At 39.0% G+C, this 21999-nt stretch overlaps 2 protein-coding genes across 7 annotated transcripts in view; one reads left to right on the top strand and one right to left on the bottom strand.

Annotated features, from left to right (window-relative positions):
• Positions 1–13705, bottom strand: part of PIGX (phosphatidylinositol glycan anchor biosynthesis class X) — a 35823-nt gene extending 22118 nt beyond the window's left edge. Inside the window, exons 1-3 of the mRNA XM_034671163.1 lie at positions 13655–13705; positions 13254–13446; positions 10398–10461 (exon numbers count right to left, since the gene is read on the bottom strand). Coding sequence (XP_034527054.1) covers positions 10398–10461; positions 13254–13446; positions 13655–13705 — 308 coding nt within the window. The remainder of the gene's footprint in view (positions 1–10397; positions 10462–13253; positions 13447–13654) is intronic.
• On the top strand, positions 13444–18751 carry CEP19 (centrosomal protein 19). Of its 6 annotated transcripts, none has more exons than XM_019796980.2 (3): positions 13444–13775; positions 16445–16585; positions 17174–18751. In XM_019796980.2, the coding sequence occupies exons 2-3, from the start codon at positions 16456–16458 to the stop codon at positions 17533–17535; spliced, it is 492 nt and encodes a 163-aa protein (XP_019652539.2). In that variant the 5' UTR covers positions 13444–13775; positions 16445–16455; the 3' UTR covers positions 17536–18751. The 6 variants fall into 6 exon arrangements, with proteins under 6 accessions (XP_019652539.2, XP_019652538.2, XP_019652536.2 ...); XM_019796979.2 differs by having other exon boundaries at positions 16389–16585; XM_019796977.2 differs by having other exon boundaries at positions 16386–16585.
• Positions 18752–21999: the final 3248 nt, after the last annotated feature.

Raw genomic sequence — 21999 nt, 5'->3', positions numbered from 1 at the left:
GCAACTGCCTTTGGGTCAGGCCAAGATCTCAAGGTCCTGGGATCGAGCCCCGTATCAGGTTCCCTGCTTAGTAAGGAGCCTGCTTCTCCCTCTCCTCCCAGCTTCTCTCTCGCCTCCCAGCTTGTGCTCTCTTTGGCTATCTCTCTTTCTCTAATAAATAAAATCTTCAAAAACTAAAAAAATTTATAAAATCTTAAAAATGAAACAAAACAAATTAACTACAAGAAAATAGTCCTGTATCTTCAGGGGAAAAAATGAACATCAGTGGCATCTAAACTATAATCAGTCCTGTTATTTTTAAAATAAACTTAAAAAAATCAAATCAGCTAGCTTTAGGAATATGAAACTGATAAATGCATCTTTGGGGAGGCAGTGAGGGAGAGAGAATCTCAAGTAGGCCCATACCCAGCGTGAGCCCAACATAGGACTTGACCCCACAACCCTGAGAACACGACATGAGCTGAAATCAAGAGTTGGACGTTTAAGCAACTAAGCCACCCAACCCAAGCACCCCATTATAAATGCATCTTAATGAATAGCACTTCTTGCAAACATGTGAGATTTCAACAAAAATGAAACAAACCAGGTGTCTGTGAATCTGTTTATTTACTATTGATTTTGTTGTTTAGGTGTTAAAAAGAGGGCCTTTGTTCACTTTGGACATAATAAAGTCAATGTACTAACAATATGTACATTCAAACTTATTTTATTTTATTTTTTTTATTTTTTTTATTTTTTTAAAGATTTTATTTATTTATTCGACAGAGAGACAGCCAGCGGGAGAGGGAACACAAGCAGGGGAAGTGGGAGAGGAAGAAGCAGGCTCATAGCGGAAGAGCCTGATGTGGGGCTCGATCCCATAACGCCGGGATCACGCCCTGAGCCGAAGGCAGATGCTTAACCGCTGTGCCACCCAGGCGCCCCTCAAACTTATTTTAAATTCAATCTTCGACGGTACTGTAAGTAGGGTACTGCACTGTAGTTTCCATAGACGTTTACTATTTTTCTGCAACATTAAAAGTTGTTTAAAAGTATACAAACCATACAGTTTCTAAAACAGCTAATTATTTCCTCTCTCCTCCTTTGAAAGGAAGGGGTTCAGTCACTCCAGTATGGCCAGAACCATCATAAACAACATACCTGTAATCTGTCACATGACTTTTGCAATGTGTTGGTAATCTTGCAGCCTTGTTTTTCAAAATTCATTTTATTTTGATCCATTTGGCATATTGTACTAATTGTTTTAGGTATTTCCACTATGTGTCAGAAATGATTTAATCTATTTAAGTGCTGAACAGCTAGCAGAACTTATAGATTTACAGTAATTCAGAATTAGTAAGGAAAACAGTTCACCAGTGTTTAGTTTTATATTGAGGTGCCCAGGTTGGAATAAAATAGTTAATATAAAAAAAAAAGTAAAAAATTTCTGGAAAATCCCCCAAAACCTCAAAATCAAACAACATATGTCTAAATAACTGATGTGTCAAAGAAGAAATAAAAAAGGAAATTAAAAAATACACTGAGCTAAATGAAAGTGATTGAAACAAATGTCAAAATTTATAGGATACAGCTACAGCTCTGTATAGAAAGAAATTTACAGCCATAAATGCAAAGATACTTACATTAAGGGGAAAAAAATCTAAAATTAATGACCTAAGCTGCCACCTTAAAAAGCTAAGAAGGAAAAAGAAATTAAACTCAAAACAAAAAGGACAGAAATAATAAAGAACAGAAATCAATGAAATAGAAAGTACACAAATAATAAACATCAATGAAATGTGTTTTTTCCAAAGATCAGTAACACTGATAAATCTCTAGATTGATCATGAAAGAGAAAAAGCACAGACTATCAATACTAGGAATTAAAGAGTGTGGGGGTGTGTGTGGGTGGCTTGGTTAGTAAAGCGACCGACCCTTAATCTCAGCTCAGGTCTTGATCTCAGGATCATGAGTTCAAGTTCCATGTTGGGCTTCATGCTGGGTGTGGAGCCTACTTAAAAAAATTTTTAGGGTGGGGCACCTGGGTGGCACAGTGGTTAAGCGTCTGCCTTCGGCTCAGGGCGTGATCCCGGTGTTATGGGATCGAGCCCCACATCAGGCTCCTCTGCTATAAGCCTGCTTCTTCCTCTCCTACTCCCCCTGCTTGTGTTCCCTCTCTCGCTGGCTGTCTCTATCTCTGTCGAATAAATAAATAAAATCTTAAAAAAAAAATTTTTTTAGGGGCGCCTGGGTGGCTCAGTCAGGCATCTACCTTCGGTTCAGGTCATGAGCTCAGTGTCCTGGGATCGAGCCTCGCATCTGGCTCCCTGCTCAGCAGGGAGTCTGCTTCTCCCTCTTCCTCTCTCCCCCTGCTCATGTGCTCTCTCTCTTAAGTAAATAAAATCTTTAAAACCAAAAATGTTTTTTAATAAAATAAAAAATTATTTTAAAAAAAGGAATAAAAGAGGGAACATTATTATACAACCTCTACCCATGAAGAGAACAATAAGGGAATATTTGAGTAATTTTATTCCCATGAATTAAATACCTTAAATAAAATAGCTAAATTCCTGGAAAGAATAAAATGACAAAACTGACAAAAGAAAAAATAGAGTATCGGGGGGTGCCTGGGTGGCTCAGTCATTAAGTGTCTGCCTTCAGCTCGGCGTGATCCTGGCGTTCTGGGATCAAGCCCCACGTCAGGCTCCTCTGCTGGGAGCCTGCTTCTTCCTCTCCCACTCCCCCTGCTTGTGTTCCCTCTCTCGCTGGCTGTCTCTCTCTCTGTCGAATGAATAAATAAAATCTTTTTAAAAAAAAGAAAAAAGAAAAATTAAAAATAGAGTATCTGAATAGCTCTGTATCTTGAATTTGTAATTTAAAAAAATTTAAAGCCTTCCACATAGAAAACCTCAGGCCTAGAGGGCTTTATTGTTGATTTCTATTGAATATTAAAAAAATAGTATCAATGCTACACAATCAGAAAACAGAGAAGGAGGAAATATTTCCCAATATTTGTTTACAAGGCCAGAAGTGGCCTGACACCAAAACCCAAATGAGGCATCACAACAAAAAAGTACAAACCAATATCCCTCATGAACAGAGAAGTAAAAGTCCTTAACAAGATACCAGCAAATCAAATCCAATAATATTTCAAAAAAATAATGCATCATGACCAAGTGGTAGGTTTATTGGAATTATCAACGTATGTACTGTACCATATTGACAAAATAAAGTAGAAAAATCATGATTCTCTTAGAGTAGATGCAGAAAAAGCTTCTGACAAAGCTTAATACTAATCAGGAAAAAAACTTTAAACTCAAAGCAAAAAGGAAAGAAATAATAAAGAGCAGAAATCAATGAAGTAGAAAGTAGACAAAGAAACATCAATGAAACATTTTCTTTCCAAAGATCAGTAACACTGATGAATCTCTAGATTGATCATCAAAGAGAAAAACACAGGAAACTAGGGACGTAGGAGAACATCCTCGACCGATAAAAGCCATCTACAAAAATACCTAACAAATATCGTGCTTAATGGTAAAAGACTGGATACCTTCCCTTTAAGATGAGAAACAAGGATGAATGGAAAGGGAAGGATGTCTGCTCTTACCACTTTTATTCAACATTGTATTAGGGAAAAAAAAGTAATTAAAAAGTAAAAAAAAAAATTAAAACAATAACAACATCATATTAGAGAGTCTAGCCAGTTCAAAAAGGCAAGGATATAAAAATCATACAGACCATGATCATCTATGCAGAATATCCTAAGGAATCCATGAAAAAGCTACAGGCATTGATACGTGACTTCAGCAAGAAATTAGGGTACAATGTCAACCTACAAAAATCAACGGTATTTTATTACCAGCAACAACTAAGCAGGAATAAAAATTTTAAAATAATACTTTTTACATTTAAAAAAAAAACATGAAACACTTAGGGGTAAATTTTTTTTAAAGATTTACTTATTTATTTTCGAGAGAGACAGAGAGAGAGAACACAAGTGGAAGGGGCAGAGGGAGAGGGAGAGAACTTCAAGCAAGACTCTCTACGGAGTGTGGAGCCCAATTTGATGCCTGTGCTCAGTGTCCTGAGATCATGACCTGAGCCGAAACCAAGAGCCAGATGCTTAACCAACTGCACCACCCAGGTGCCTGGGGGTTTTTTTGTTTGTTTGTTTTTAAAGATTTTATTTATTTACTTATTTACTTACTTAAGAGGGAGAGAGCCCACACACATGCATGCATGTTTGTGAGTGGCACTACAGGCAGAGACAGAGAATCTCAAGCGGACTCCGTGCTCAGTAGGGGCCCAATGGTGGGGGGCAGTGGCGGCTTGTTTTCATGACCCACAAATCATGACCTGAGCCAAAACCAAGTGTCAGATGCTTAATCAACTGAGCCACCCAGGCACCCAACTTAGGGGTTAATTTAATAAAAGATGCATAAGACTTATACATTAAAAGTTATAATATTGTTAAAGATAAGCTGATAAAACCTAAATAAATAAAGATGCCATATGCATGCACTGGAATACTCATTAACAGTAACATATCACTTCTCTACAAGTTGATCAAGAATTTCAACAGAATCTCAATCAAACTTTCATGAAGCTTTTTTGAAAAAAATCTACAAATTGATTCCAAAAGTTATACAGAGCTGCAAAGGATCCAGAATAACCAAAACAACTTTGACAAAAAAGTTGAAGCACTCAGAGGTTTTGAAGCCATAATTTAAAGCTAGTTATCAAGGTAGTGCATTACTGGCATACGGATGGACATTCAGATCAGGGGTTGGCAAACTTTTTCTGTAAAGGTCGTAACAGTAAATATTTTAGGCTTTGTGAGCCTTACAAGGTTTCTGTTACATATTTTTCTTCACCTTTACAAAAAAAAAAAGACCTTCGAAAATGTAAAAATCATTTTTATTTTTAGCTCAAGGGTAGTATAAAATAGGCCATGTGCAGGCTTTGGCCTTGGGCCACTTTGCCAAATGTTTATGCGTAACAGAGTGCACAAATAGATCCTCACATACAAGGTAATTAATTTTCAATAAATGTATCAAGGTAATTTGATGAGGAAAGAATAATCCTTTCACCAAATGATGCTGGATCAACTGCATATCCGTAAGGAAAAAAGTTAACCTCAACCCTTACTTAATAGTACACAAAAATTAATTCAAAATGGATCACACCCCATATGACACTTCTTTTTTATTTTTTATTTTTTATGTTGGCTCCACTCACAGCCCTGAGATCAAGACCTGAGCTGGGATCAAGAGTCAGATCCTTAACTGACTGAACCACCCAGGACTTCCCCATATGACACTTCTAAAAGAAAATTTTAATGATATCGAAATAGACATGGATTTCTTACACAGGACACAAAACACACGAACTATAAAAGAGAAAAACTGAAAAATTCAAAATTAGAGTTCTTACAACCCAATAATAAGATGACAAACCACTCAGTTTAAAAATGGACAGGATTAAAAAAACAAACAAAAAAAGAACTAATAAAATAAAACGGAAAAAAAAAAAAAGGACAAGATTTGGGGCACCTGAGGGCTCATTCAGTTGGGCATCTGCCTTCAGCTCAGGTCATGATCCCAGGGTCCTGGGATTAAGCCCCACGTCAGGCTCCCTGCTCAGCATGAGCCTGCTTCTCCTTCTCCCTCTGCCTGCCACTCCCTCTGCTTGTGCTCTCTCCCTGTGTCAAATAAATAAAATATTTTTTAAAAAAAGACAAAAATAAATAAATTAAATAAAAATGGACATATTTAAGCAGACTCTTCACAAAGGAAGATACACCAGTGGCCAAAAAGCACATGAAAAAATGCTTAACGCCATTAGTCATCATTAAAACCGCAGTGAATTACCACTACACACCCACCAGAATCTCTAAAATTAAAAAGACTGACAATACCAAGTGTTGGCAACAATGTGGCATGGACAGAACTCTCATACACAGCTCACAGGAATGTAAAACAGTATAATCACTTTGAAAAACATTTTGGCAGTTTCTAAGTTCAACATATACCTACCATATACCCAGCAACCCAAGAGAAATGAAAACATATTCACACAAAGTCTTGTATACAGATGTTCATTATACCTTTATTTATCATAGCCCGAAATTAGAAATGACCCCAATGCCATAAAAATGTGAATGGATAAACAAATTTTAGTACTCAGAAACAAAAAGGAACAAATTACTGCCATGCAGAACATGAATAAATCTCACTGATATAATGCTGAGTGAAAGAACCCAGATCTCAAAAAGATATACTGTATGGTTTCATTTACATAAAATTCTAGAAAATCTATATAGTGCAAGAAAATAGATCAGTGGTTGGCTGAGCCTGGGTATGGGTGAGGGAGAATAATTCCAAGCAGCAGCACATGGGTGTTTTTAGAGATGATGAAAATACTCTATATTTTGGGGGTGCCTGGGTGGTTCAGTCATTAAGCGTCTGCCTTTGGCTCAGGGTGTGATCCCAGGGTCCTGGGATTGAGCTCCACATCGGGCTCCCTGCTCCACTGGGAGCCTGCTTCTTCCTCTCCCACTCCCCCTGCTTGTGTTCCCTCTCTCGCTGGCTGTCTCTCTCTCTCTGTCAAATAAATTAAACAAACAAAAAAAAACTTAAAAAAAAATACTCTATATTTTGATCAGGGTGGTGGTTACATGGGTACACAGAATTGTCAAAACTCAATGAAGCTGATTTAAAAAAAAAAAAATCATCATGAGGGACGCCTGGGTGCAAGAGTGGGTTAAACGACTGACTCCTGGTTTCGGCCCAGGTCACGATCTCGGGGTCATCAGGCCCCATGCTCAGCACAGAGTCTGCTTAAGATGCTCTCTCTCCCTCTCCCTTGCCCCTCCCCCCAAAATAAATAAATAAATCTTTAAAAAATCATGAAAAATCATACTATGAAATAGTACTATAAAAAAAAGAAAGAAATAGTACTATAATAATTCCTTTTACCTGTAATAAAACAAAGCACCAGGGTTAAAACATCCATGTTACTGTCTTTATAGAAAAATTGTTACTCTAACTCAAAAAGTATGGGGAAATGCTTTGAGCCTTCATATAAATGTATGATATTAGGTTTTGGTTCTCAGATATTCAATAAATTTTTATGGACTCATTGCTCCAAGAACACAGCAGCAATTTCAGGAAATTATCAAGAACAGCTATATAGAGAAAGAGCTGTTTTGGATTTTTTTTTTTTTTTTGCTTACATTCTTCCAAGTAGCATATATTCTTCCAAGAGGTAATTTTACATATAGCATTTTATTTTCCTAATAATTTGTATTCATTGAAAGAATTTTGAATAATATTTGTGGTATTGTTATATTCTATTTTCATCCAAAAATATCATTTCTAATGATGTAAAAGCTAAGGGTAGAATATGCAAATCAATTAAATCCAAAAGGATTTGAGGAAACAAAAATACACTCCCTCGAAAGAAAGAAAGAAAGAAAGAAAGAAAGAAAGAAAGAAAGAAAAGAAAAGAAAAGAAAAGAAAAGAAAGAAAACTGAAGCACTGAGAAACTAACTTATCTAAGAGCCAGGATTCAAACCCCAATTGTTTTACTCTAATGCCCACATTCTTAGTCACTATTCACTCTGCCTCTGTAAAAGTAGAGTATACCTATAATCTCTTTTATTTCAGATAACGTATATGTATTTATGAACATGTACTATTTTATAATTAGAAAAAATATATATACTTAGAACCAGAGACTATTCAGGACCTCCCTCCAAGATGACATTCAATCAATTAATCAGAACATGTTGGATAACTTTGTTAATCTTTACGAAGTCATTCAACTGTTTTATCTTTCAGTTCACGTTCTTTATCTTGCTCACAAATAGAACTTGTAAAACTTCATCAAAGTCTTGCAGAAAATCACATATACTATATCTACAGCATTTCTTTGATGTACCTATCTAGTGGATCTGTATGAAGGACATAGATTTGTTGTAAATTCATGCTAGTTCCCAGAGACTACCACTTCCTCTTTTGTGTTCACAAACCATCCTTTTAACAACCTGGGCTAGAATTTTGCCCAGAAGCTACATCAACTAACTCCCAGATTATCCAAAGATCACAAACAGAAGTTCGGCAATCATTTAAGCAAATTCTTCTAGTGCACTGAACTTAAGATCATCACAGAAAGGAGACCCTAAACTCATTCATAATAGTAAGGTCCTTTTATAAAATTCCCTTACGTACTCTGCATTTCTATTTCCTCCTACCAATATTTGCTTGGCCCTCTCCAGAGGGGAAGTAATTCTTCTTGACCAAGAAGACAGAAATAAGAGAAGCTAACAAATTCTACTTTCTATCATCTGTTAATGTTTCCTCCTCTACCCTAGCAGCAAGACTATACCTGCTCTAAACATAACTGAAAAACCTTTTTACAGAATGATTACTGGCATTTTCTGAAGGTCTCAAATAACTCTGAGATTTCTAGTTTCTGAATCTATTCTTATAGTTCTGTCACTCTTCATCCTCAGTTTTATGTCCCGGTTTTTACCTTCAGTACTTCTAATGGGACAGCCACTTTTGCTGTCACAATAGCCTCCTCAAGCAACTCTTTCTTCCTCACTGGAGTCATTTATAATTGCACCGTCAATTTTGCATTATTTAGTATTTCCCATTTCTCTTGAAAATACATACCAATTTTTCTAATGACAGAAGCTATAACCTTGGCATGGGCACCTGGATGATTCAGTCAGCTGGGCAATCGACTCAGATTTCGGCTCAGGTCATGATCTCAGGGTCCTGGGATGATGCTCAACCGGGAGTCTGCTTGTGATTCTCTCTCCCTCTCCCTCTCCCCTCACTTGCACACATGCGCTCTCTCAAATAAATAAATCTTAAAAAAAAAGAAGCTATAACCTTGGCATAACTACCCTGACATTGCTTAAAATTTGTCTAAAACTTGGTCAAAAACTCCTTTTAGAAGTGACTTCCCTCCCAAAATCAGTTTTATTATAGTCACATCTCCTCTTTCACTGAAACTGTATTGCCCAACTTGATCACCTACTCATTGTTTGTAATAAGAGCTAACATTTCCTGGCTACGTACTTGTGACAAGCACTACATTAAAAGACTTCAAATATATTCTCAGATTTAATCCTCACATGAAATACTATCATTATCTAATTTTACCATAAGGTGGTATGCTTGACTAAGGCCACACAGTCATTAAATAATAGAGCTATACTCTGAGCCCAAATCTGTCTGAGTTAAAAAACAAAACAAAACAAAACAAAACTTCAAGTTTTTTCTACTATACCTCCTGACCATTCACATGTAGGCTAACTTTGAAAACAGTGGAGAGTGAGATGTCTCAGTTTAAGGTGACTTATAAACTGCAGCGATTTAAAAAAAAATAAACGTATCAGATTTTGTAAATCAAATATCAGAATCATTTCAAATTAATTACCTTGAATGGCTTTAAAGTTTGGGAAGTTTTCTTACAGAACAGCTTCTACAACTTTTTACTAGTCTTTTAAGTATCTTCAACACTGGCAAAAATTCATTTTTGAGAATTTTTTTTAAATGGGCAGCAAAGCAAGGTTTACTGAGCAATAGTAAAGTTTATTGAATGAGAGAGTACAAAGCTCCCAAAGAGGAAGGGGACCTGAGAGGGTTGCCCGAGAATAATTTCTATTTTGGAAACAACTTGGTAATTTGGAACCATGTCTTCTCAATCAGAAACAGTGATTTAGGGTGATATATCTTAGTACATGAGGGCATGGCTTTGGAGTATGACAGTCATAAATTTGAGTTAGAGCCCTACTACCTTAACTTCTAAATTATTTAAATTCTCTGAACCCTACTTCTCTCATCTGAAAAGCAAAAAAGGGAATGACTTCTTGGCCTTCTGGCTAAGATCAAGGGGAAAGCAAGAAAGGTTTCATCTATCTCACATCCACCGTGAAGATTAAGTGAATCTGGCTATATGTTTGTTATATATATAAAAAATACACATACATGGTAAATAATAAACATTCGTTTTCTCTACTGTTATTTTATTTATTTATTTTTAATTATTTATTTGACAGAGAGAGCATGTAAGAGCGCTGCAAGCAGGAAGCGTGGCAGGCAGGGGGAGGAGCAGACTCTCAGCTGAGTAGGGAGCCCAACACAGAACACGATCCCAGGACCCTGAGATCATGACCTGAGCCAAAGGCAGAAGCTTAACCTACTTAACCTGAGCCATCCAGGCACCCCTCTACTGTTATTTTAATCATTATTTCAAACTGTGAACCACATGTGATAATACTGTCACTTATAACATTTGTAAGAAAGCAAGAGATTTTCAGTTTATCCATTTTCCAGCTATTTTTTGTTCTAATTATATGAAACAGTATTTTGACATAAGTAAAAGTCAGTGGGCAACTTACCTGTGGAAACCACCTTTCAAAACTTCTTGCCTCAAAATAATTTCTGAACAAGTGGCCCTTATGCCTATAAGAACCAGAAGATTTTTTCAAATAAAATAAGCACTCAATGAAAGAATAAATAATTAGAAAATAATTGTTTGAATAGGCTTTACTTGCCTGGAAAATCTAACCAAATTATAAACAAAACAAAAGCTTTTAAAACTTAAACAATTTGAGCTATCTAAAAAGCTACTTCTTTTTTTTTTTTTTTAAAGATTTTATTTGTTTATTTGACAGAGATAGAGACAGCCAGCGAGAGAGGGAACACAAGCAGGGGGAGTGGGAGAGGAAGAAGCAGGCTCATAGCGGAGGAGCCTGATGTGGGGCTCGATCCCATAACACCGGGATCACGCCCTGAGCCGAAGGCAGTTGCTTAACCGTTGTGCCACCCAGGCACCCCTAAAAAGCTACTTCTAATACAGCATAGGCATTAAGAACACTGACCTTGGAATAAAATTGCCTAATTTCAAATCCCAGTTTGTCCCTTAAATCTACGTGACTTTGGACAAGATAGTTTATTTCTCTGCTATTTGTCATCAGAATTTAATACATGTAGAAGCACTTAGAACAGGGCTTACCACATAGTAAGGGCTCTACATAAGTGTTTGTCATTAATACTATTTTATTCAGATGATCCCACAACACCAAAAGAAACAGAATGGCTAAAAAGCCAGTAAATCTCAGTTTAAATACTGCTTCACTGAAACTGTGTTTCAGATACAAACTGCCAACTTTTGTATTCTACCATCCACACCTGTAAAACTGAGAAGATGGTACATTTATACCTTGTGGAGATGTTGGATGGGTTTAAAATAGAGAAACAAAAACTTGAGGCTTTTGAAAGATTCAAAGGGTTCCTTTATACACTTAGAATAACCCAAAATCTGACTGTACTGACACCATGCAGAATTCAGATATTAAAACTATTACTCGATGTCAGCATCATAAAACAAAAAATTCAGGGGCACCTGGGTGGCCTGGTCAGTTAAACGTCTGACCCTTGACTTCGGCTCAGGTCATGATCTCAGGGTTGTGACATTAGCCCTGAGACAGGTTCCGCACTGGGTGGTGGAGCCTGCTAAGATTTTCTATCTCTCTAAATAAATAAATAAATAAATAAATAATTCAGTTACTAATGACCATCAACTTTGCCAGGTAACTTGCTATGAAACTTTACCCCATTTTCAAAAGCTGGAAGTACATGGAAAGAACATTAAAACAAACACAAAGAAAACCATATACTATTGTGTATGTCCAAGTCTATTAAATTTATTCCTGAAAAGACACATAAAAAAATGATAGGAAAATGAAAACATTGAAATATACAAGGGAAGGAAGAAAGTATGGAAAAAATAATAATTATTAAATGATATCCATATGATAAATCCTCTACTTGGGGCTTTCACACGTTTTAACTTTCACAAAATAGGCAGGCAAAATTACTGCCATTTGCACACAGGAGGAAACTCTGATTAATAAACAGTTCTAACCGGCTCTAGGCCATACCACTAAGTAAGTTACTGATTAGAAGCAAGATTTACCAGAGTTTTAAAGCCTAAGATATTTCCACTTTCCTAGCTATTAAAAAAAAAAATCCTTATTTGCTTCGGAGAAGCGTATATAATCATTTCCAAAAAATAACTTTGGGTATCTTTTTTACAAATCCAGGTGTTTCATCATGTTTAATTTCAATAGGGGTGGAGAGTAAGGATTTATATCTAGCTATAAGTTAAATTAGAAAACAAAAGTTCAGATTAATAGGCTTAAATTTTATTGGGATATACATTAGAGAATAGTAAATCACATTCATCTTGGGATGGTAGAAAGGTTAATTTACAAACAGTACCGCAAATTTTTAAAGCAAAAATACCATTTTCAAAATGAATTTGTTGCATCTGAATTGACCTTCAAGATTTTTCCTCTTAAATATTACTTTATTTGATTACAGTGGCCTGAACTGGCTCTGGAAATTGATCTCTTTTTAATCATAAAATACCAGGGCTGGAAGAGTCTTTAGAGATCACCAAGTCCAGTTGTTTAAAAATTCATTTTGGCTTCACAATACTTCAAATAAATTTGGAAACTTAGTATGTGAAGACACAAAAACAGTGATTGACACCATAGTCCAATATCCTCACTTTACAGATGGAGAAACTTAACAAATTTGTACCGACTTTTCCTTATTGTAATTACTACTGCACTTGCCCACTACTCTGCAAGCTCCACGAGGGTTGGGGCCGTATTTAGCTCAACGCTGAATCCACAGCACCTAACACAGCACGGCGGGCCCACTAACTCGGGCCCAGAGAAATGAATCAACTCGCTTGCCCAGCCCAATCCAGTCCATTACAAAAAAAGTTTGTAAAACAAAACTAGTTGTCCTCCCCTTCCCACGCCCTCACCCCGTCAGTCTCTCTATTCTGGACCGGGATTCTCACACCCCACAGGGCACTGAGGCCTTGCTGGTCCCCTCGGGGGTCCCAAGCTTCATGCATTCCAAGACACTTAGCGGCTAAACTTCCTTCACGATATTTTAGTAATAGTACGGCCAGTACAACCTCCGAACGACAAAGCCAGACTCTCCAGAGGCCCAAGAGAAGCCTCTGAGCAGTGGCTGGAGGGTGGGAAGGGTGGGAAGCACATGGCCTCTGTTTTTAACCTCCGCCAAGTCACCCAGCAGGTTCTCGGTCCGCGCGCAGAGGTACCGAGAAGTACCCTACCTTTGCAAACCGCGGAGGACCTAGAGTCGCGACTGCTCCCCACCCGCCGGCCCTCCCAGCCCCGCCCCCACTCTCACAGCCCCGCCCCTCCCTTTACCAGCGTCGGTGAGGGCGGCAGTGAAGGCTGCAGCTGGTGTGCTCGTGAGCCCAGCCGCCTCCCAGAGAAGCAGCCAGGCCACAGCCCGGACGCCCACAGCCCTGGCAGCCAGGACGCTGGAGAACGCGCTCCCCAGAGGAGCGCACGGAGACGAAAAGCGGACTGAGGAGCCTGCGCACGCCTTATGCCGCTCCTAGAGCGTGCTGCCACGGAGTTAGTGACCGGGACGGAAGACAGTGACGCGCGCCTCCGGCCCTGGCATTTCCCGGCTCCCCGCAGCTCTGCGCCCCCGAAAGCTCCGGCGTTGCGGGAGGGGGAAACCCTAGCCGCCTCCTTCGCTCTCCCGCCGCCCCGCCCCTCGCTGTCGGGTCGGGGGGCGGAGCGAGGAGCGGCGCACGCGCCGTGACGTACGCCAGGGCTGTTGCTGTGGGAACGACTTCCTGCGCCCGCATCCAGACTCCTACCCCGAGGCAGTCCTGCGAGCGGTATCCCGGAGCTCCCAGTCTCCACCTCCACTTCCAGGTACTTGCGGATTCGGCCTTCCTGCGGGGGAAATCACCCTACAGTCACGTCTGAGGGGCTGTGGCTATCGCCTCTTCCTGCAGCGCCAGACTCCGCCCCTCCTCAAAGTCGAATGAAGTGCTTCTTTGTGCGCTGCAGTTGGGTGGAAACAACCCCCTCACGGCGGTTTTAAGACCTTGCCCTGCAGAAGATGCACTTTCTGTATTTCTCTAAGGGTAAGAAAAGTCAGCCTTGCAGTAGTGGGGACGTGAATTAGGGAGAGGATCGTCTCTCTGTTGGCAAAATCCGTACACTTTTAGGTGCTGGGGGGATTTTTAGCAAGATTTTGGCAGTCACTGATTCCTGGGGAGAAAAGTATTAATGCCTAGAAAGAAGAGTTAAGTCAATGTGTCGTCTGTCTTCATGAATTAAATTGAATCTGTAAGTAGGCCCCGATGCAGACTGGAGCTAGGACAGGTGTCTGCAAGAGGAAAGATGTCAGAATGTACTATCGAAAACTGAAAATAGCAGTATACGCATGATAATAAGAAATATGGATTACGTTTTGGAAGAAACACTTAAAAGAATTGAAACTGGTTGCCTATGAAGAGAGGAAGGGCAGAGGACAACAGTTTTTTGTTATAATCCTGAGAATTATTTTACATTTTAAAGCAGAATATAACCATTACTTTAGTACAAATAAAAGTTGAATTTTAAAAAGGAAAGACTGTAGTCAGAAACACGACATCGTTATCAATTGCATACATCGGTGGTGAGTACAGTCACTTGTGTATGCGGAATTTATATTGAGCTCAGTAGGATCTCCTAGAAAGCTAACTAACAGACCAGATTTTAATGACATAAACTGGGAGTAGTATTTGAAGAAGGGGGTGGGGTGGGATCGTGTGCATCAGATCAGAGCACAGTAATTTGAAAGGCAGTTCTTTATAATTAATTTATTACGGGTAAAAATTCTGACATCTAGCGATAAGGAGTGAATAGTATAGATAATGGTATATCCATAAGACAAAACACTTGACAGTCATAGAAATGTGCATTTTAGTAAAGCATCTAAGGACAAAATCACAGAAGTTGTTAAATTTACAAGGCAGGAAATAGATGTATGATATAAAAAATACTATACTAAAAAAACTATATGTGTACAAAAAAAAGAATCAAAGGTAGTCATTTTATATATGTTTCCTCCTCCTCCTCCTCCCCCACCCTACCCCCAGTCTTCTCCAAGGTACTGATTCTCTAGCAGAGTCAACTTTATGAAGGTATCATCACCCTATGCTGCTTTACCTCTAGGTTCCTTGACATTTGCAAATCTTCCTCAAAGTATCATAGTCCTATCTAAAGCAGTCCCTATAATTAAGTGTATTTGGCATTGGGCACCAGGAAGAGGGAATAGAAAGTATTAACTGCAAAATAGCTTTGTCTCCTGTAACTGAGGAAACATAGTGAGACAAATAAATTGAAATAAAAACCATGTAAACTGTATTGCCTTGTATACGTAGAGGTTGAATCTGTACCAGGTCTACATTATTTATCAGATGTCTGTAGACTATAAACACTTAAATAATATACAGAGGCTATGTCTCATATTAGTACATTAAATTCAATTTTTTTAAAAGATTATATTTATTTATTAGAGTGCGCGTGTGTGGGCGAGTGAGGGGAGAGGCAGAGGGAGAGGGAGAGAAGCAGACTCCCTGCTGAGTTAGAGCCCAATGTGGGGCTCAATCTCATGACCCTGAGATCATGACCTGAGCCAAAACCAAGAGTCAGCCCCTCAACTGACTGAGCCAACCAGACGCCCCTGGTACATTAAATTAAACAAGAATGTATGGTGTTTTGCTGGGATATTCTGGTGAACAATGGATATGTTTCCTGCCATCATGTAGCATATAGAATAGAAGACAAGATAAAAGATTCAGTAAGTAATCACAAAAAAGTTAATGAATAAAATGATTGGGAAAATACAGAAGAGACAGACCTGGTCTGGTGAACCTCTCAGGACATAATATTTAAGGTTAAAAAATCACAATATCTTGCCATAGAGTGTGCTTGTACATACTTGTTTAATTGATAAATTTAAAAGATCCTGTAAGTTGATTCTTGGGCTGACTCAGGGGTTCATATACAGTCTTTGGGTTTTTTTGTTTTTTGTTTTTATTTGACAGAGATAGAGACAGCCAGTGAGAGAGGGAACACTAGCAGGGGGAGTGGGAGAGGAAGAAGCAGTCTCATAGCAGAGGAGCCTGATGTGGGGCTCGATCCCATAACGCCGGGATCACGCCCTGAGCCAAAGGCAGACGCTTAACCACTGTGCCACCCAGGTACCCCTCATATACAGTCTTTGGTTAAGAGTGCAGTACACTAAGAGGTCTAGACTGAACTGCATTTCCAGGTTCATGTGTGAACAAACCTACACGCCTCAGAGAACCAGGGATCCAACAACTAAGGATAACCTCAGGGCCAAACTGAACTTTCAGGGTAGCTCTCAAAGTATTGAAATCAACAGGCTGAGCATGCATCTTTAGAACTGGGCCAGAGCCAGATCTGCTGGGGTGGAGAGGTACTGGGGAGTGTGATTTATCCAACACTTAACATTTTTTTCCCCTTTAGCAGGAAGTCATTATGTGACTAACACATTTTCATCAGATTTCCTCTGATTTACCCTGAAGTGTATGTGAGAATGATGTGCACTGCCAAGAAATGTGGAATTAGGTTCCAGCCTCCAGCGATTATCTTAATCTATGAGAATGAAATGAAGGGGAAAAGTCGCCAACGCATCATGCCAGTCCGAAACTTTTCAAAGTTTTCAGGTACCTTATGTTTTATCTTGCCTCCTATCTTAAATATCCTCTAAATCATTTAATAAGAATGACTTCAGTCTCGTAATAGAGCGACATGGCCTTCAGAGTTAGACAGTCCTAAGTTCAAATCATGACTATCAGGTAGAATATTGTCAGCGAGCTTCAGTTTCCTGATCTGTAAATGGAAATTAATAATCCCACCCTTCCAGATTTGTGATATGGGTTAAATGAGATGGCATTATTCAATGATATTGACTCCCTTCTCTCCCTCTAAATGTGTTTTTTATTTGTAGTATTGATATTTTCTTAGTACCAGTACTAATATCTAAAACTGTAATGCTACCTTTTCATCTTAGACGTTTACTCCAATTGCAAGTGTTTAACATCTCCTCAAAGTGATTTTAAATTAAGGAAATAAAAAATGCATCCATCCTTCCCCCACCACACTCATAGCTTGATGTAAAGGAATAATAGTTCTGCAAAATAATTCATTCTGAAAAAGCCACTTAGCTACTTGGCTCTCACAGCAGATAACACTTTCAGTAGTTTGCGGTATATCTGTTGTGTGTGGTATATAGTTTTGTTTTTCCCTCCTAGATTGCAGCAGAGCTGCTGAACAGCTAAAGAATAATCCACGACACAAGGATTACCTGGAACAAGTGTCCCTGAGGCAGATAGAGAAGTTATTCAGTTTTTTACGAGGTTACTTATGGGGGCAGAGTTTGGCAGAAACAATGGAACAAATTCAGCGGGAAACAACACTTGATCCTGAGGAAGACCTGAACAAACTAGATGACAAGGAACTTGCTAAGAGAAAGAGCATCATGGATGAACTTTTTGAGAAAAATCAGAAGAAGAAGGATGATCCGAATTTCGTTTATGACATCGAGGTTGAGTTCCCACAGGATGAACAGCTGCAGTCCTGTGGCTGGGACACAGAGTCAGCTGACGAGTTCTGATAACAGAAACTCAAAAAATTGATTGGGCTAGTGGAAAATCCATGTTTGTACAAGGATGTATAAACATGGTTCTAGAAAAGTCTGTAAAGAACACTTAATGTACATGTTGGGTCAAGTTTGGATTGACCATGTTACTTTTCAAAACCAGGACATGTAGAGTATCTACTATGTAGATGCATGAGGAATATACAAAAACCAGAATGTAGGAATCTGCCTTTAAGGAGCTTACAATCTAATTGGAAGATGACTCAAAAACTTGTGAAAAGCTAATTAACAGAATTAGGTAGCAAAAAGATTAGAGCCAGATGCTTGATAAAAGTTAAAGAGGGTCAGAGCCTAGAGTACCATAGTGTTAGAAGAGTCAGGAAGGACTGTGTCCTTTCATAGAGAGATGGGACTTTGCCTGGCCCTCGAAATGATGGTGTTTGGAAGGAAGTTTATGTAGAATTCCAGATGAGAAAAGCTGGGAGAAAAAAGAGGCCAGAGGTAGGGGGTGGGTAGTGGTAAAGAGATAGGGATTAGAACATTTTGGGGGTGCCTGGGTAGCGCAGGCATTGGGCGTCTGCCTTTGGCTCAGGGCGTGATCCCAGTACTCTGGGATCAAGCCGCACATCAGGCTCCTCTGCTGGGATCCTGCTTCTTCCTCTCCCACTCCCCCTGCTTGTGTTCCCTCTCTTGCTGGCTGTCTCTCTCTGTCAAATAAATAAATAAAATCTTTAAAAAAAAAAACAAAACAACATTTTATTTGAGGAACAGTAAGCAAACTATAGTTTGGTAAGATTGGAGGGCATGGACGGTTACCAGGGGATTATCCTGTGTGCACTGTGTCTTCATATGTATTTAAGTCTGGAGTAGGAGAATAGCCCTAGAGAATGCCCTGCGGCTGCGAATGGATGTCATCTGATGGACAGCAGGGCATTCTGCTGCTCCAGGATCAGGAAAACTGTACTAAAGATATTCGGAAACCCCGAAGCTCTTCCCATAAATAAAGAGGTTTGTTTGTAAAATGGGAAATCCAGCCATAATGAATGACTAATAGGCATTGCTAGTGTAGGCCTATTCATGAGTTTGGATCTACAAAGAGATCTTTGTTGAACGAGGTTATATGTGTGCAGATACATCTTTCTTCTTACTAGAATATTGTTTAATTGGCAGATATTCTGTGTTTTCTGCAAGGAGATTAATACTCATTAAATAAAACTGTAAAAATTATTCACTCTTTCTACCTATCCATCCTTACTCTCTTTACCATTAAAAGCCCCATTAAAGGGACTATTCTTAGAGTGGTATCAACAGGGGCTCAAGATGGTCATGTGTCATATGGGTATTTGAATGTTCAGAATCAGAGATTCCTCTGTATCTACATAGAATTCCATTGTACAGATGTAGATGGTCCATTTTAAAAGTTGACCTTAGGCTGTTTATCCTTTCACTGTTACAAATAATGCCACAGCAAATAACCTTGTACATTCTCTGTTTTGTGCATTTGTAAAACTATAAGTAATGCCTAGAAGGGAATTGCTGGGTATGTCTATTTTAAATTTTAATAGATATTGCTAAGTTGTCCTTCAAAGAGGTTCATTCATGCATCCATTCATTCAGTATATGTACTTAATGAACACCTATTTACATGCTGAGCCTGTATTAGTCTAGAGTCTGGGTATGTAGCCATATACACAACAAAGTCCTTGCCTTTACAAGATTTACAATCTAATGGGAGAGGAGAGACAAACATAAATACATAGAATAATGTCACATGATAAGTGCTTGGAATTAAAAACATGGTAAAAAGAAAACAATGGAGAGGTTGGGAGCCACTTTTTTTGACAGTGATCAGAGAATGCCTCACTGTAGAGATGGGACATTTGAGGAAAGACCTGAGGGAGGTAAGGAAAAAGCGATGTGCATTTCATGAGTAGTAGAGAAAGGTAGGTGTGTGGGCCCCCAGGGCTGGAGTGTGCTTGGCTTACTTGAGGAAGAACAAGGATACAGATGTGGCTAATATAGATTGAGCAAGAGAATAATGGTAGGAGATGAGGTTGGAGTGTTATTACCAATGCATAGTACTTCCACGAAGGCTGTACCAACTTAAACTGTCGGCAGTTCATGAGGGTACCTGTTTTCCCCACACGCTCATCAACAGATGTGTTCTCAAACGTGTTGATCTTTGCCCATTTTATAATTATAATTTAAAAAGGGCATCTCAAAGTTTTAATTCATCTCTTTATTTTTTTTTTAATTTTATTTATTTATTCGACAGAGATAGAGACAGCCAGCGAGAGAGGGAACACAAGCAGGGGGAGTGGGAGAGGAAGAAGCAGGCTCATAGCAGAGGAGCCTGATGTGGGGCTCGATCCCATAACGCCGGGATCACGCCCTGAGCCGAAGGCAGGCACTTAACCGCTGTGCCACCCAGGCGCCCCTAATTCATCTCTTTTATTATGAGTGAGATTGAGCATTTTCATACACTTAAGGATGATTTTTTTATGACATAACGTCATTTTTCTATTATAAAAAGTCCTTTATTGGGGCACCTGGGTGGCTCAGTCGATTAAGTGTCTGCCGTCAGCAGAGGTCATGATCCCAGAGACCTGAGAGCAAGCTCCACGTAGCCCAGAGTTCCTGCTCAGCAGGGAGTCTGCTTCTCCCTCTCCCTCTGCCTGCCATTCCCCTTACTTGTACTGTCTCTCTCAAATAAATAAATAAAATCTGTTTTTAAAAAAAGTTCTTTATTAAGGAAAATAGTCCTTGGTCTGTGATATGAGTTGCAGGTATTTCCACCTTTGTCATTTGTGTTTTTACTTTATGATATTTTTTCCAGGCAGATTGTTTTCAAGTCAAATTGATCAGTATTTTTCTCTGTGCTTCTACATTTCTGTCATATTTAGAGAGGCAGTCCTCACCCCAAGATTTTTTTTCAATCCCATGATTTTTTTCTACACAGGAATTTATTTTGCTATAAAATACAAGATATGAATCCCAACTTTACTTTTTCCCAAATGCCCATCGCACTGTCCCAACATTACTATAAACTCAATTACCTATCTTTCCCCCAATGATCTGAAGTGTGTGCTTTATCATATACAAGTTGCCATATGTATCAAAATAGTTATCTTTTGATTATGTTAATGTCATCAGTAGCACACTTTCCCAGTCTATGTTTTTTGATGTTTATTGAGCACATCTTGTGTTCACTAAATGAAGAGCTACAGTAAGATACAAAATGGGCCATAACTTTTGCTTTTGAGAGATTAACATAGTTTAGCAAAACAAGAAAACTAGCGTATATGAGCTAGAGGTCCTGACTGTAACTGAAGCAGGAGGGGGAGATCATGTGAGCTGAGCAGTTGTGGATTTTTTTTTCTTATGTATCTTATCCAAAGCAAATTCTTCTGAGCTCTTTCAATTTGTAATTTTATAATTTCATTATAAGATGAGCACATAGTCAATACCCATAATCTTAAAAATTTAGACAGATACCAGAGTGTAAAAGTAAAATGAGAAAATTCTCTCAACTTCACTCAATTGCAACTCTGCAGAGAATTTGGCTTCCCTAGAAGGCTCTGGATCCCATCTCTTTGCTGCACCAGTATTCTTTCTTTCTCTCACTGCCTCTGTCTCATTTTCAGCTTCATTCCCTTCTGGCTCATTCTCTACAGTCTAAACATGCATAAACCTTGTCATATTAAAATAAGAAAACATCTCTTTGTCTAACCAAATTATACCTCATCTAGTTATTAGGTAAATCTAACCCTTCCCCCACTACTGCACCCTTTAGAGCAGATATGGCTGTAGTCTGATTCTAAAGTAGACTAGACTAGACATGCTCAGCCTATGAAACTCCATACTTTGAGAGCTGCCTTTAAAGTTCAGTTTGACCCTGGATTATTCTCAGTCTGTTGGATCCCTAAGAATCTCTGGTTCATTGAAGGGTATAGGTTTGTTCACGTGTAAGCCTGGAAATACAATTCAGTTTGGACCTCTTAGCGTACTTGATGTACTGTAGTCTTCACCAAAGATTGTATATAAATCTCTGGGTCAGCACAAGAATTGAGCTAAAGGGCCTTTTCTATTTATCAATTCAGCAAGTATGTAATCAGGCACCATGTATTTCAAGGTACTGTGACGTCACCTTAAGCATGTTCTAAGAGGTTCACCAGATCTGTCTCCATTGCACTTTTGCAATTATTTTACTCAGGTTTTTTTTGGTAATTATTTCATCATCTACCTAATATTTTGACAAAAGTGGTAGATGAAAAGGATTTGTCAGCTAGGTCTCGGTTAATATTTAAGAATGAAGATTGAAGGGGCGCCTGGTTGGCTCAGTCGTTAAGCATCTGCCTTCGGCTCAGAGCGTTATCCCAGGGTCCTGGGATCGAGCCCTGCATCAGGCTCCCTGCTCCGCTGGGAGCCTGCTTCTTCCTCTCCCACTCCCCCTGCTTGTGTTCCTTCTCTCGCTGGCTG

This window comes from Ailuropoda melanoleuca, chromosome 1 (assembly GCF_002007445.2).
Source record: "Ailuropoda melanoleuca isolate Jingjing chromosome 1, ASM200744v2, whole genome shotgun sequence".
Lineage (NCBI taxonomy): Eukaryota > Metazoa > Chordata > Mammalia > Carnivora > Ursidae > Ailuropoda > Ailuropoda melanoleuca.
This window is presented reverse-complemented; position numbering and strand designations above follow the sequence as displayed.

Coding starts and splice junctions, on each gene's coding strand:
- CEP19 (XM_034660146.1), top strand. CDS start 13,966: ATGCACTTTCTGTATTTCTCTAAGG. Junction 13,991..16,444: donor CTTTCTGTATTTCTCTAAGG/GTAAGAAAAGTC, acceptor TTTACCCTGAAG/TGTATGTGAGAATGATGTGC. Junction 16,586..17,173: donor AAACTTTTCAAAGTTTTCAG/GTACCTTATGTT, acceptor TTTCCCTCCTAG/ATTGCAGCAGAGCTGCTGAA.